Source organism: Sander lucioperca, chromosome 13 (genome assembly GCF_008315115.2).
Source record: "Sander lucioperca isolate FBNREF2018 chromosome 13, SLUC_FBN_1.2, whole genome shotgun sequence".
In the NCBI taxonomy this organism is placed as follows: Eukaryota; Metazoa; Chordata; class Actinopteri; order Perciformes; family Percidae; genus Sander; species Sander lucioperca.
The window spans coordinates 35,770,976-35,783,475 of NC_050185.1; the positions used below are offsets into that span (position 1 = coordinate 35,770,976).

General features: G+C 43.8%; 3 protein-coding genes across 4 annotated transcripts in view; 1 reads left to right on the plus strand and 2 right to left on the minus strand.

Annotated features, from left to right (window-relative positions):
- Positions 1–12,500, minus strand: part of LOC116036424 (bromodomain-containing protein DDB_G0280777-like) — a 1,700,590-nt gene that overhangs the window by 506,593 nt on the left and 1,181,497 nt on the right. The window lies entirely within an intron of this gene.
- Positions 1–12,500, plus strand: part of LOC116036425 (C1q-related factor-like) — a 680,685-nt gene that overhangs the window by 423,792 nt on the left and 244,393 nt on the right. The window lies entirely within an intron of this gene.
- slco2b1 (solute carrier organic anion transporter family, member 2B1) overlaps positions 1–12,500 on the minus strand; it is a 64,333-nt gene that overhangs the window by 49,097 nt on the left and 2,736 nt on the right. For both annotated transcript variants that reach the window (XM_036008768.1, XM_036008767.1), the window contains exons 2-4: positions 10,098–10,235; positions 8,796–8,958; positions 5,066–5,290 (exon numbers count right to left, since the gene is read on the minus strand). In XM_036008768.1, coding sequence (XP_035864661.1) covers positions 5,066–5,290; positions 8,796–8,958; positions 10,098–10,235 — 526 coding nt within the window. The remainder of the gene's footprint in view (positions 1–5,065; positions 5,291–8,795; positions 8,959–10,097; positions 10,236–12,500) is intronic.

The window sequence follows — 12,500 nt, forward strand, 5'->3', positions numbered from 1 at the left end:
AAGTGACAAAAAAAAGTCGGGGAAAAAGGTCAAAAAGGGACAACGTGGACTTAATCTCTCAAAACCAATCATATTTTTTGAGAAGGACAAATCTACCACTCCTAAATATTAGGCGGGGACATGTCACATTTTCCTGATGATACTTAGAGACTTTTACTTGTTACAGAGTATTTTCACAGTGTTGTATTAGTACTTATACTGAAGTAAAGGATGTGAATACTTCTTCCAGCGCTGGATATTTATTCAGCTGAAAACACTTAAGAAACTCACTAAAAAAAAGTCTTGTGTACACACACACACACACACATACACACACAGAGACACACACACACACACACACACACACAGAGAGACACACACACACACGCACACACACACACACACACAGAGACACACACACACACACACACACACACACACATACACACACAGAGACACACACACACACGCACACACACACACACACACACAGAGACACACACACACACACACACACACACACACACACACACACACACACACACACACACACACACACACACATAGACACACACATACAGAGACACATACACACACACACACACACACACACACAGACACACACACACACACACACACACACACACACAGACAGACAGACAGACAGACACACAGAGACACACACATACACACACACACACACACACACACACAGAGACACACACACACACACACACACACACACACACACACACACACACATACACACACACACACACACACACACACACACACACAGCATGAAGGACAAATCCACCACTTCTAAATATTAGGCCGGGACATGTCACCTGCACACCTCCCCCCCTCTAAATCTACGCCTATGTTCGTGTGTTCCAACAACTAAATACCTCTCTGGGTGTGTGTAAGTGCTCATTATGACTCAGTTGGAACACAGCTGCGATTTGGGAGCAAACTTGACCTACTTTATAACTTAATGCTACTTTAATTAAGAAGCAGGATGTAAGACATGTTAGGCTGTCTGACTCGAGTGTTGCAAGTTGAGTAACACGCCCACATTGTAAATATGACTTTACTATGGTAAAAGTGCAGAACGTATAATCAGCAAAATGTGCATAAAGTTATAATCTGGAAGATGTTAATGTCAGTAAATGATTTAGGCTCAGTGTATCCTGTGTTTCTTTGGAGCGAAGGTTCTGCACGTCTTCAGAAAGTAACGCTACGCGTCCGCAAGATGCAATTCAGCACATGAACGTGAAGGCAGCATATCATCTGATAGGCAGGTCAGCAACATAGACAGTATATGTAATGGACCAACAGGTCCCGTGTCTCTGGACGGAGACCAGTGAAGGATGTTAGAAGTCACTTTTCCGGTGATGGCTGAGCGTTACTGAGCAGCCTCCAACTGAGCTTGAAGACGTAGATGTGACGTGAGCAACCTGTCTGAAAGTTGGAAGTCTTCTGGTAGCTGTGCCAAGAGAAATCTCAATCATTCCCAATCTAGCAGAGACGGAGAGCGTAGGTATATGTAAGGAGATAACATAGACACAGGCTAATTATTGATCACTAAAATGATAGTTAACATTAGTAATTAAACTTAAACAGCTAATGGAAGTCCAAACTGCCTGAGAGCTTCTCCTGTACTATACGGTAATTCCTCTACTATGAGACAGTAAGTCTCGTGGTTATGACCCAATCGTTAGCCTATTTTTATAAAAACGTCTGCTACGGAGCCATAACGTGAGGTACAAGGTAATGGAGCCTTTTATACATTGTCGTGTTTCTTTAGAAATAAACAATGGACAAATAGAGTCTTTAAACTCTTCAGATGTAAAGTTATTATCTGTCAAAGTGACGTCAAAATGAATGAAAGTCTATGGGATGCTAACGGGGGGTGATGGCTTGGTAGCATCAAAATGGCGCCGTAGGAGCTACGCGTTGTGAGGAGAAGCCCCTTCAGCAACTGTTTCACTCAGCCCAGGAATATCTTCCGATGTCGGAGGGGGACGATACGGCCCTGATCTGCCCCCTAGTGGATATTAAGGGTGTTCCGATTGATCGGGAACCGATCGTTATCGGCCGATAAAGGCTTTAAATAGTTTGATCGGTGGTCTCCATAAAGGCCGATCGGATGACGCACTACTCGTGAGAAAATGTTCTATACCCAGCTAAGTTACACACCAACCAGATTTTGTCAAAGAATGCTGTTGCTAAGTAACAATGCACAATGCTTATAGGAATCGCATTACGTTACTGCTAATGAATCCCTAACATTTCCGGATTTTGCTGCTTCATAATAAAAACATTCAAATACGAAAATAACGGAGGACTTTTACTGTGAAGAACTTACAGGAAATGAAACCGTTCACAGCCGGGGCTTTGACCACACATAGTCGAGTAGCTAGTTTTCAGCGCTAGTCTGGGACGCCGCCGTGTAACTAGCTAGCTGAGCTGAGGTACAGACGAAAGGAAAATTATCTGTTAAAAAATGTGGCGACATATCCCCGGTGTTAAGAGGCCCGCCGCGGAGTCAGCAGTAGCTATGGACGTACAAGCTGTTGAGGGCGAAGTAAAAAAAAAGAGAAGGTACAAAACGTACAGCGAAAGACCGTGCACAACATTTCAGACCGTCCTGCCAACCTGTTTACATTTTAACGTCAATGTAGACTGTAACAATGTTTAAGTCGCTTGAAAGCTGCTGCCGTTTTAAATCTGTTGGCTCTCTGCTGCTCAGTTCTACCCCACGACTGACCACACACACACACACACACACACACACACACACACACACACACACACACACACACACACACACACACACACACACACACACACACACACACGGTGGATGCAGGAAAAACCGGAGAGGAGACGTACAGGATGACCTAAATTGAGGACAGCTACACTTAATCCATCCATGAGCTACACTCGTTATTGTAAAATCAATGATAAGTTAAAGTCCAATAAGTCCTTTATCAAACCGTCTGAATGTGTGTCCCAGGCCAGGATAGGAAATTAACTTACAATGTAAAGATCAACAAGCTACTGACACATAATAAATACATTATATTAATAAAATATGTATTAATAATAAAACATAATTTAATAAAGCAATTCAAAATATGATAATGCACTCTCTTTTATAAATTTGAATTCTGGAAAAAGTGGCTGGTAAAAGATGTAAGTGGCCCCCACCCTGCTCAGAACACACTAAAGACACACTGAAGAACACAATGACAGTTTTTTAGTAATTTATTCCGAGTAAGGCTTTAGCTCTATGTTAAGCTCTAAGCTGTCAGTAAAAGTAAACCGTTGACAATTCACAATACATTATCTTCTGTTAATTTTAATACTTATGCATTGTTGTTAAGAATATTAAAATTAATATATGATAAATATATGACATGATAAATAGAAGGTTTCAAATAGACCCGGTGATCGGTGATCGGCACCGGTCGACACGGCTCACAGCAATCGGTGATCGGTGATCGGCCCCAAAAATCCTGATCGGAGCACCCTTAGTGGATATACTTTTAATCTTCCAGGTACACACAAAGTACGCAGGCAAGTATGTTAACAATGCCGTTCGTGCCGTCGCTTAACTACGAGTACGCATTGTAACCCTCCTGCTTTCCTCGGGTCAATTTTGACCCATTTTCAAAAAGTTTCTGTATCAGATATTTGGGTTTCTGTCAACCAAATTGTCCAAAAAAATAACGTGGATGGTTCCCTACAATGCTCTTAACAAGTTAAATAAATAATCAGTACACTGCTTTTATTGAATTTGGGTGTTTTAGTCACTTTTATATCATTAGAAGAAAAAACTATTGATAAAAGAACTTGACAAATGTCAAAAAAAAGTGACAAAAATGTCAAAAAGTGACACAAATTTTAAAAAGTGACAAATGTAAAAAAAAAAAAAATGCTTTAAAAATTTGGGAAAAAACCCTCAAAACTTCAAAATGCTCAGAAAAATTCGACATACGTTGAAGAAAGTGACAAAGACATTGGGGAAAGCCACAAAAGTGTCGAAAAAGACGACCAAAACGTTGAATAAAGATTTTTCATTTAAAATTTTGACTCAGAACAACCCGGTCTCACGGCAGTTCGTGTAAATGTCACGTTATTTTTCATCTATTGATACGTGTTCACGGGGACGTTTTTCTCGTTTTTTACGTGGTGGCCAGCACGAAATACCCAGCCGCCTCCCTCATATGCCGGGAGGCGGCTGCGGGGGATGTGCGACAATAACGGGATGGCGGAGGTTGGGTTTAGGAAAAAAACTACAGGGAAAGGGCGCCTCACACGCTGGGAGATGGTCGCTGGGGATGCGCGACAATAACGGGACAGTTGTCATTTGGAAGACTACGGGAAACTAAACGCCACACGTGGGACGTGATCCCCGCTCGCCCGGGTGAAAGTCCTGTGTTGTTGATTTTCGGCTCTTTATACTACTCCCTTCACATTTCCGTGCTGGCCACCACGTCAAAAACGAGAAAAATGTCCCCGTGAACAATGATCAATAGATTAAAAATGACGTGACATTTACACGAACTGCCATGAGACCGGGCTGCGAGAACGGACGAGGAAGTTGCACCACAAGGAGACCCCGACCATGGCATGTGTGTGTGTAAGATACCAGTTTCTGTCTAAAAAAACAAGAAGACACCCATCCCTGTGAGGATAGGATAAAATCTTGAGGGAGAGAACAGATCAGAGCTCATAATTCGGAGGACAACTTGAGCCTCTTTCTGACCAAGTAGTTACAGGAACGTAGTTATAGGAACAGTCCACTTCTAAAGAGTTTTACTACTCTCCCCCAAAACCATTTTTCCATTTGCATTCACACTAGCCAAGTGGCCATAGGAACTGCCCTTTTGTTTTTATAATCAAAGCCATCTAACCACCACTATGCGGAAAAGGGAAAAGGGAAAAGACCCTACCCTGAAGCTCAGAAAAACAAAAAGTTTTACCAGTCGACGGGAAGACAATACGAGGGTTAAAAAGCTAGTATATCTTGGCCTTTATTGTTGAACCCTGAACATGACTCAGCCTTTCGGCAGCCTACCGAGATAGAGCGGCGAGTTCTTCTTGGAGGCGTAGTCGTCGATGTAGGAGATGCCGAAGGGCTGGATGGGGACGGCTCCGATGCCCAGCAGGAGCTGCCCCAGCAGCAGCAGAGGGTACACGCCCCGCTGGGTGCCACTGTCCTGCTGGCTGCAGCTCTGATTGGACGGCGAGGCGCTGAGGGGGCTCTCTGATTGGCAGAGGCCGGAGCTGTTATCCCTGGAGGCTGTCGGGGAAAACAGAGGGCAAGTTAACACATCGTGAGGTTCAGTTAAAGTATCTAAACATCAAAGTTTCTCAGCCTTTTCTTGGAAATAAGGCCCCTAAGAACTGTCAAATCTGACTCCAAATTATTAATTCCCTTCTTTCATCGGACTTAAGTTTACCAGAACACAAGGATCAATCTGAGACAAAGAGTTCAGTTAAGCAACGTTTACTGAGTCCAGCATAAAAGTTACAACACAATTGTGGGTTTACAAACAGAGACTAAGTTTCCCTAGCGACAGACATCAAGTCAGAGCTGGTCCACCAACGCCGCTTTCCGACCGGAGGGATTTCTGCAGATCCTAGAACATAATGTTCCTAGAACCCTTTTTTCTTTCTTCTTTCTGTTCCGACAGGACCAATTTGGGGACTATTAAGTTCCTCTGGCCACAGTTCCTGTAACTCTTTCAGCTCCTACTTCAGGGTAGGGTCTTTTCCCTTTTCCCTTTTCCGCATAGTTGTGGTTAGATGGCTTTGATTATAAAAACAAAAGGGCCACTTGGCCAGTGTGAATGCAAATGGCAAAATGGTTTTGGGGGAGAGTAGTTAGTAGAACTGTTTAGAAGTGGACTGTTCCTATAACTATGTTCCTGTAACTACTTGGTCGGAAAGAGGCTCAAGTTGTCCTCCGAATTATGAGCTCTGATCAGTTCTCTCCCTCAAGCTTTTATCCTATCCTCACAGGGATGGGTGTCTTCTTGTTTTTTAGACAGAAACTGGTATCTTACACACACACATGCCATGGTCGGGGTCTCCTTGTGGTGCAACTTCCTCGTCCGTTCTCGCAACCTTCAAACAATGCACCTCTATGCAATAAAAGCCTAAACTATTTTTATGACTTATTAAACTTAACTTTCTGTGCATCAGAGGTCACCCAGAGCCCTTTTAACCACTTCCTCAATGACTAACAGAGCTCTTGTGCAACAAGCACATACACACATTTTGTTAATAAAATAATTCTACACTAATGTTCCCAAAATGTCCACTAGCAGGGACAAAACTCAATGGACATTGGTTACGTCCCCCATTGGTTTGTGGACTACAGTTTTGAAGCCTTGAGTTTAGATTTTGGCCGTCACCGTCTTGTTTTTTTTTTTATACACCATGAAGCTACCATATTTGGACGAAAGGGCAGAGCCAGGGGAAGATGACGCAGCCAAGCCAGAGTTGTTTTTGGTTTCATGGCGCTGCGCTAAGATGAACGTTAAAGAGGGAAAGTTGCTGACCCTTCTGAAGCGCGTCATCCAGCAGAGATTTACCGGCGGGTAAACACAGACCTCTGGACAGGGGCGGACTGGGACAGAAATACGGCAATATGGCAATTCCGTCCCTTACCGGCCCAATTCCAGACAGGGGACATTACTTGCTTTATAATTGCAAAAACCAGGCTCACGTGAGATTATGGCACCAGCAGCATGAGGCGCACTTACAGGCTTTCATAATGAAATAATACACACAATTCATAAAACCTTCAAATAAACTATCTTGGAATAGAATGGAAATGCTTGGATATTTAAAACATATTATTACATACTGTACTTAAACAAAACAAAAGCAAAACACTTATTAAACGAAGACATAGCGGACCAGACTCAGGCTTTTATTTTGAAAAGTAGAAGCTTAACGGCACCAGACGGGAAGCTCCAGGCTGCAGCCGTACAGTCTTGCATATTTTTTGACAGACTAGTGTGAAACGCCAGCAATTTCTATCTTTTTCCAGCGGCCCAAATCGGCCCGAGAGTTCATCGGTCCTTCTGGCTTTCACCAGAACTGCCAGATTGCCAGTCCGCCTATGCCTCTGGGCAGTGCTTAATTTGTAAAGTGGGAGGTCCCGGAGCGCAGAGGGGGGGCGGGGGTGGATCCAGCGACTCAAAACGGGAGTTGGAGGTAACGGAACAAAAAAGAAATTACACTGCCTACGTAGCTTATCTGACTAAAAAAAACCTAAACAATGCTGTGTGTACATCAGAGCAATGTTTATTTTAACTTCAGAACATGCACTGCATGGGTACAAAATGTAATGTCTCCACATTCTTGATTGGTGGAAAATTTCTGTTTGTTTGGGATCCGACTGGCTAGCGTATTTGAACATATCAACGTATTTCTGAGTGAAACTAACGGCAATCTCAACCAGCACAAGCGCATGTGTCACTTGAAGTGCCTCTCCCCCCTCCGTCTTACCCGGAAAATTCACCTCAAAATGCAACGAAAATGCAAACACAAGATTTTTGTGGAACTTCAATGGGGGAATAAAGACTAACAAGACAACATTGAACACTACACAAACAGTAATGTATTTTTTCATTTAGGCATTTCATTTTTCATAGTGACACAGGAGGTGCTGGATCCAACGTCGGAGGTGCCGGAGGTACTGGAACATGTTCCGGCATGTTCCAGATCAAATTAAGCCCTGCCTCCCGGTACTGGAGACATTCATCTGCATGTACGGCAGAACAGAAAATCTGCTAACGTTGCCTTAAAGCGTAACTCTCGCCAAAATGCAACCTAGGGTCTTTTTGTGAATGTACCCGAGTCAAACTTTCGTTTAAAAGCATATTTAGGATGGAATCGCCACTTTTAAGATGTACCGTATTTTCGTTTTTTCGGTAAAATGGCTTTTGAATGGGATTAATAGGGGCACTTTTATGTTAGCCTCAAAATAGCTATTTTTAAAACACTAAGAAGGCTCGACACAACATGAGACTTTGCTCCCAGTATCACCAGGGGCTCTACACCTTAACTCAGCATTGACAACATTGTTCGTGTACCCAGAGTTTACTAAGAGGTTTTGAACAACTCACCGTAGCTCTTGTTGTTTCCGGCCGCTACCACCTCGGCAGTCAAAACGAGTCGATATCAAAACAAGTAGCCCCAGATTTAGGATATCCGTTGGTCACCGGTGGAGTTAAGGTGTAGAGCCCCTGGTGATACTGGGAGCAAAGTCTCATGTTGTGTCGAGCCTTCTTAGTGTTTTAAAAATAGATATTTTGAGGCTAGCATCAAAGTGTCCCTAGCACTCCCATTCAAAAGCCATTTTACCGAAAAACGAGAATACGATACATCTTAAAAGTGACGCTTCCATCCTAAATATGCTTTTAAACTAAAGTTTGACTCGGGTACATTCACAAAAAGACCCTAGGTTACATTTTGGCGAGAGTTACGCTTTAAGTTAGTCCTAGCTAGTTTTGCAGAACGCTTAACAAGACATTTTTAGGTGACCAAAATGTTCGGGTTAACTTTGCTGAAGTGAAAACACACAGTGAGAGGGTCAAAGTTTAAGATGAAAACAGCCAAAAAACATGTTTTTCTATTTTAATGTCCTCAGTGTTAGCATGGTTAGCATTGCTAAGCCTCTGTCCTGACTGACAGGTCCTAAAGCATCCTCTGCTTTATCGTTTATTTACTGAATGAACATCATGCTATGTTGAAGAACACTTGAAACTAGTGATTGAGACTCATAAACTCACAGTGGATGCGGCCGGTGTAGTCGTACGGTCCGTACAGGAAGTGCGGCATCGCTATCAGCAGCGAGGCGAAGCAGGCCAGCAGAGCTCCGCTGCCGATGAACCGCGGCCTGTGGACTCGACTCCCCAAGAAACTCACGAACACAATAAGGACCGTGTTCCCCACCTGGACACACACACACACACACACACACACACACACACACACAGAGACACAGACACACACACACACACACACACACAGAGACACAGACACAAACACACACACAGAGACACACACACACACACACACACACACACAGACACACACACACACACACACACACACAAACACAAAGACACACACACACACACACACACACAAACACAAAGACACACACACACACACACACACACACACACACAGACACAGACACAGACACACACACACACACACACACACACACACACAAAGACACACACACACACACACACACACACACACAACACACACACACACACACCACACACACAGACACACACACACACACACACAAACACAAGACACACACACACACACACACACACACACACACACAAACACAAAGACACACACACACACACACACACACACACACACACACACACACAGGGACACACACACACACACACACACACACACACACACACACAGACACACATAGAGACACACACACACACAGACACAGAGACACACACACACACACACACACACACACACACAAACACAAAGACACACACACACACACACACACACACACACACAGACACAGACACAGACACACACACACACACACACACACACACACACACAAAGACACACACACACACACACACACACACACACAGACACACACACACACACACACACACACACAGACACACACACACACACCACACACACACACAAACACAAAGACACACACACACACACACACACACACACACACACAAACACAAAGACACACACACACACACACACACACACACACACACACACACAGGGACACACACACACACACACACACACACACAGACACACATAGAGACACACACACACACAGACACAGAGACACACACACACACACACACACACACACACACACACAGACACACACACACACACACACACACACACACACACACACGTTAAAGAGTTTGGCAAAAAGAAATTCCCGGGAAATACTGGGACCTCCCATTCCGGGTATTTTTGAGGACAATAGACAATGTGTTTTACAGTTTTTAAGACCTGAATATGCCTGCTTTGCATTAGGATATGGTTCGTACCTCGTTGAAAGAAGCCAGGATCCCAGACTTCTGGCTGGAGAGGCCGTAGCGTCTCTCGATGGTGGAGATGGAGCTCTTCATGTAGCCCGACACCAACAGCTGCGCCAGCTGCAGCAAACTGTGGCAAAACACAAAGAACTGCAGAGAGAGAGAGAGAGAGAGAGAGAGAGAGAGAGAGAGAGAGAAAGGTAAGAAGAAGGAAGACAGAAAGAAGAGGAAGATGATGAATAAACCAGACTGTCCTCCCAGAAAAACGCTCCCAGACATCGTTTGTTCAGCAACTTTGACGGAAATTATGTGTGGCTACAGTTAAAATACAGAACATTTTCTGTTAGGCTGATATATAAAATGTTCTCATACAAACCTGCTCAGTTAGTAACATTACTAAACTATAATTATTTTTTTTTTTCATTTTAAACATCAGAACAAACAAACACACTTGAACAGGAACAACCACCCTCTCCCACCCCAACAGGTTCTCACATCCATCTCGTAAAATATGGACGCTTGGTCAGGTGCCTTCGTCGTTCTTGTTGACGCTAAAAGTCTCCTTTAGCGCTTTAAGTAAACGTGCTTGGTCGGGACTATTGTCGTCCCTTTAGCGCTATAAGTAAACGCGCTTGGTCGGGACTATTGTCGTCCCTTTAGCGCTATAAGTAAACGCGCTTGGTCGGGACTACTGTCGTCCCTTTAGCGCTATAATTAAACGCGCTTGGTCGGGACTACTGTCGTCCCTTTAGCGCTATAATTAAACGCGCTTGGTCGGGACTACTGTCGTCCCTTTAGCGCTATAAGTAAACGCGCTTGGTCGGGACTATTGCCGTCCCTTTAGCGCTATAAGTAAACGCGCTTGGTCGGGACTATTGCCGTCCCTTTAGCGCTATAAGTAAACGCGCTTGGTCGGGACTATTGCCGTCCCTTTAGCGCTATAAGGAAACGCGCTTGGTCGGGACTATTGCCGTCTCTTTAGCGCTATAAGTAAACGTGCTTGGTCTATAGTCGAAGATTTGGCTTTGTTAATCCTTGCTGTAGAGAGCTCAAGCATAACTATGTCCAAAAAATACGCCAACCACTGTTTTACACAAAGAAAGTGAGGGGGTGGGGAGCCAGCGCTGAGCTATCATTTTCTTGGTTGTTGTTGAGCCGGCTAGCCAAACTTTCTTCTGTCTCCCAAGCAGATGTAATTCAGAGTCGTCATAAAGTAACAAAACAATCAGGTCAGTAGGAAATCGACATCCTATCACATCAAATATTATTGATGTTGTTTTATTCCAGAACTCATGCACCTGTTCACACCATAGACTGTATATAAGAATGGACCACCAGATCCCGTGTCTCTGGACGGAGACCAGTGAAGGATGTTAGAAGATCGTTCCCGGTGATGGCTGAGCGTTACTGAGCAGCCTCCAACTGAGCTTGAAGACGTAGATGTGACGTGAGCAACCTGTCTGAAAGTTGGAAGTCTTCTGGTAGCTGTGCCAAGAGAAATCTCAATCATTCCCAATCTAGCAGAGACGGAGAGCGTAGGTATATGTAAGGAGATAACATAGACACAGGCTAATTATTGATCACTAAAATGATAGTTAACATTAGTAATTACACTTAAACAGCTAATGTGAGTCCAAACTGCCTGAGAGCTTCTCCTGTACTATACGGTAATTCCTCTACTATGAGACAGTAAGTCTCGTGGTTATGACCCAATCGTTAGCCTATTTTTATAAAAACGTCTGCTACGGAGCCATAACGTGAGGTACAAGGTAATGGAGCCTTTTATACATTGTCGTGTTTCTTTAGAAATAAACAATGGACAAATAGAGTCTTTAAACTCTTCAGATGTAAAGTTATTCTCTGTCAAAGTGACGTCAAAATGAATGGCAGTCAATGGGATGCTAACGGGGGGTGATGGCTTGGTAGCATCAAAATGGCGCCATAGGATCTATGCGTTGTGAGGAGAAGCTGACCCCCAGTAAGTTTCAGTTTGTTCAGCTTGGCAGAACGTGCAATAGGGAGTAGGAGTGACTTTAGAGACGTATCTTTTCTGAGGAGTCCAATATGTCCAATGGCATATGTTGAAGTGGATCTGCTGGTGATTTGGGTTCTTGGAACAGTGGGAGATGTTGTCCCAAACTGTCTCCCAATTAATTAATAAACTATTTCAAAGTAGTTATTCGGGGCTAAATTACGTGATATCGGATCAGAGCATTGACTCGCGTGCTCGCCGACAGAGATAACGGCATTTTAGGCAGCATCGGAAGCATTTTCTGACACCGGTACCTGTATCGTAACAACCCTACTTTCTTTGGCACGTTTATATGAATAAATATGCATTCAGCAAGCTGATTTCAAGTCGAGTACAAATGAAATGCAGAAAAAGCAACAAGTAGTGAGCGATTTAGAGCGAGT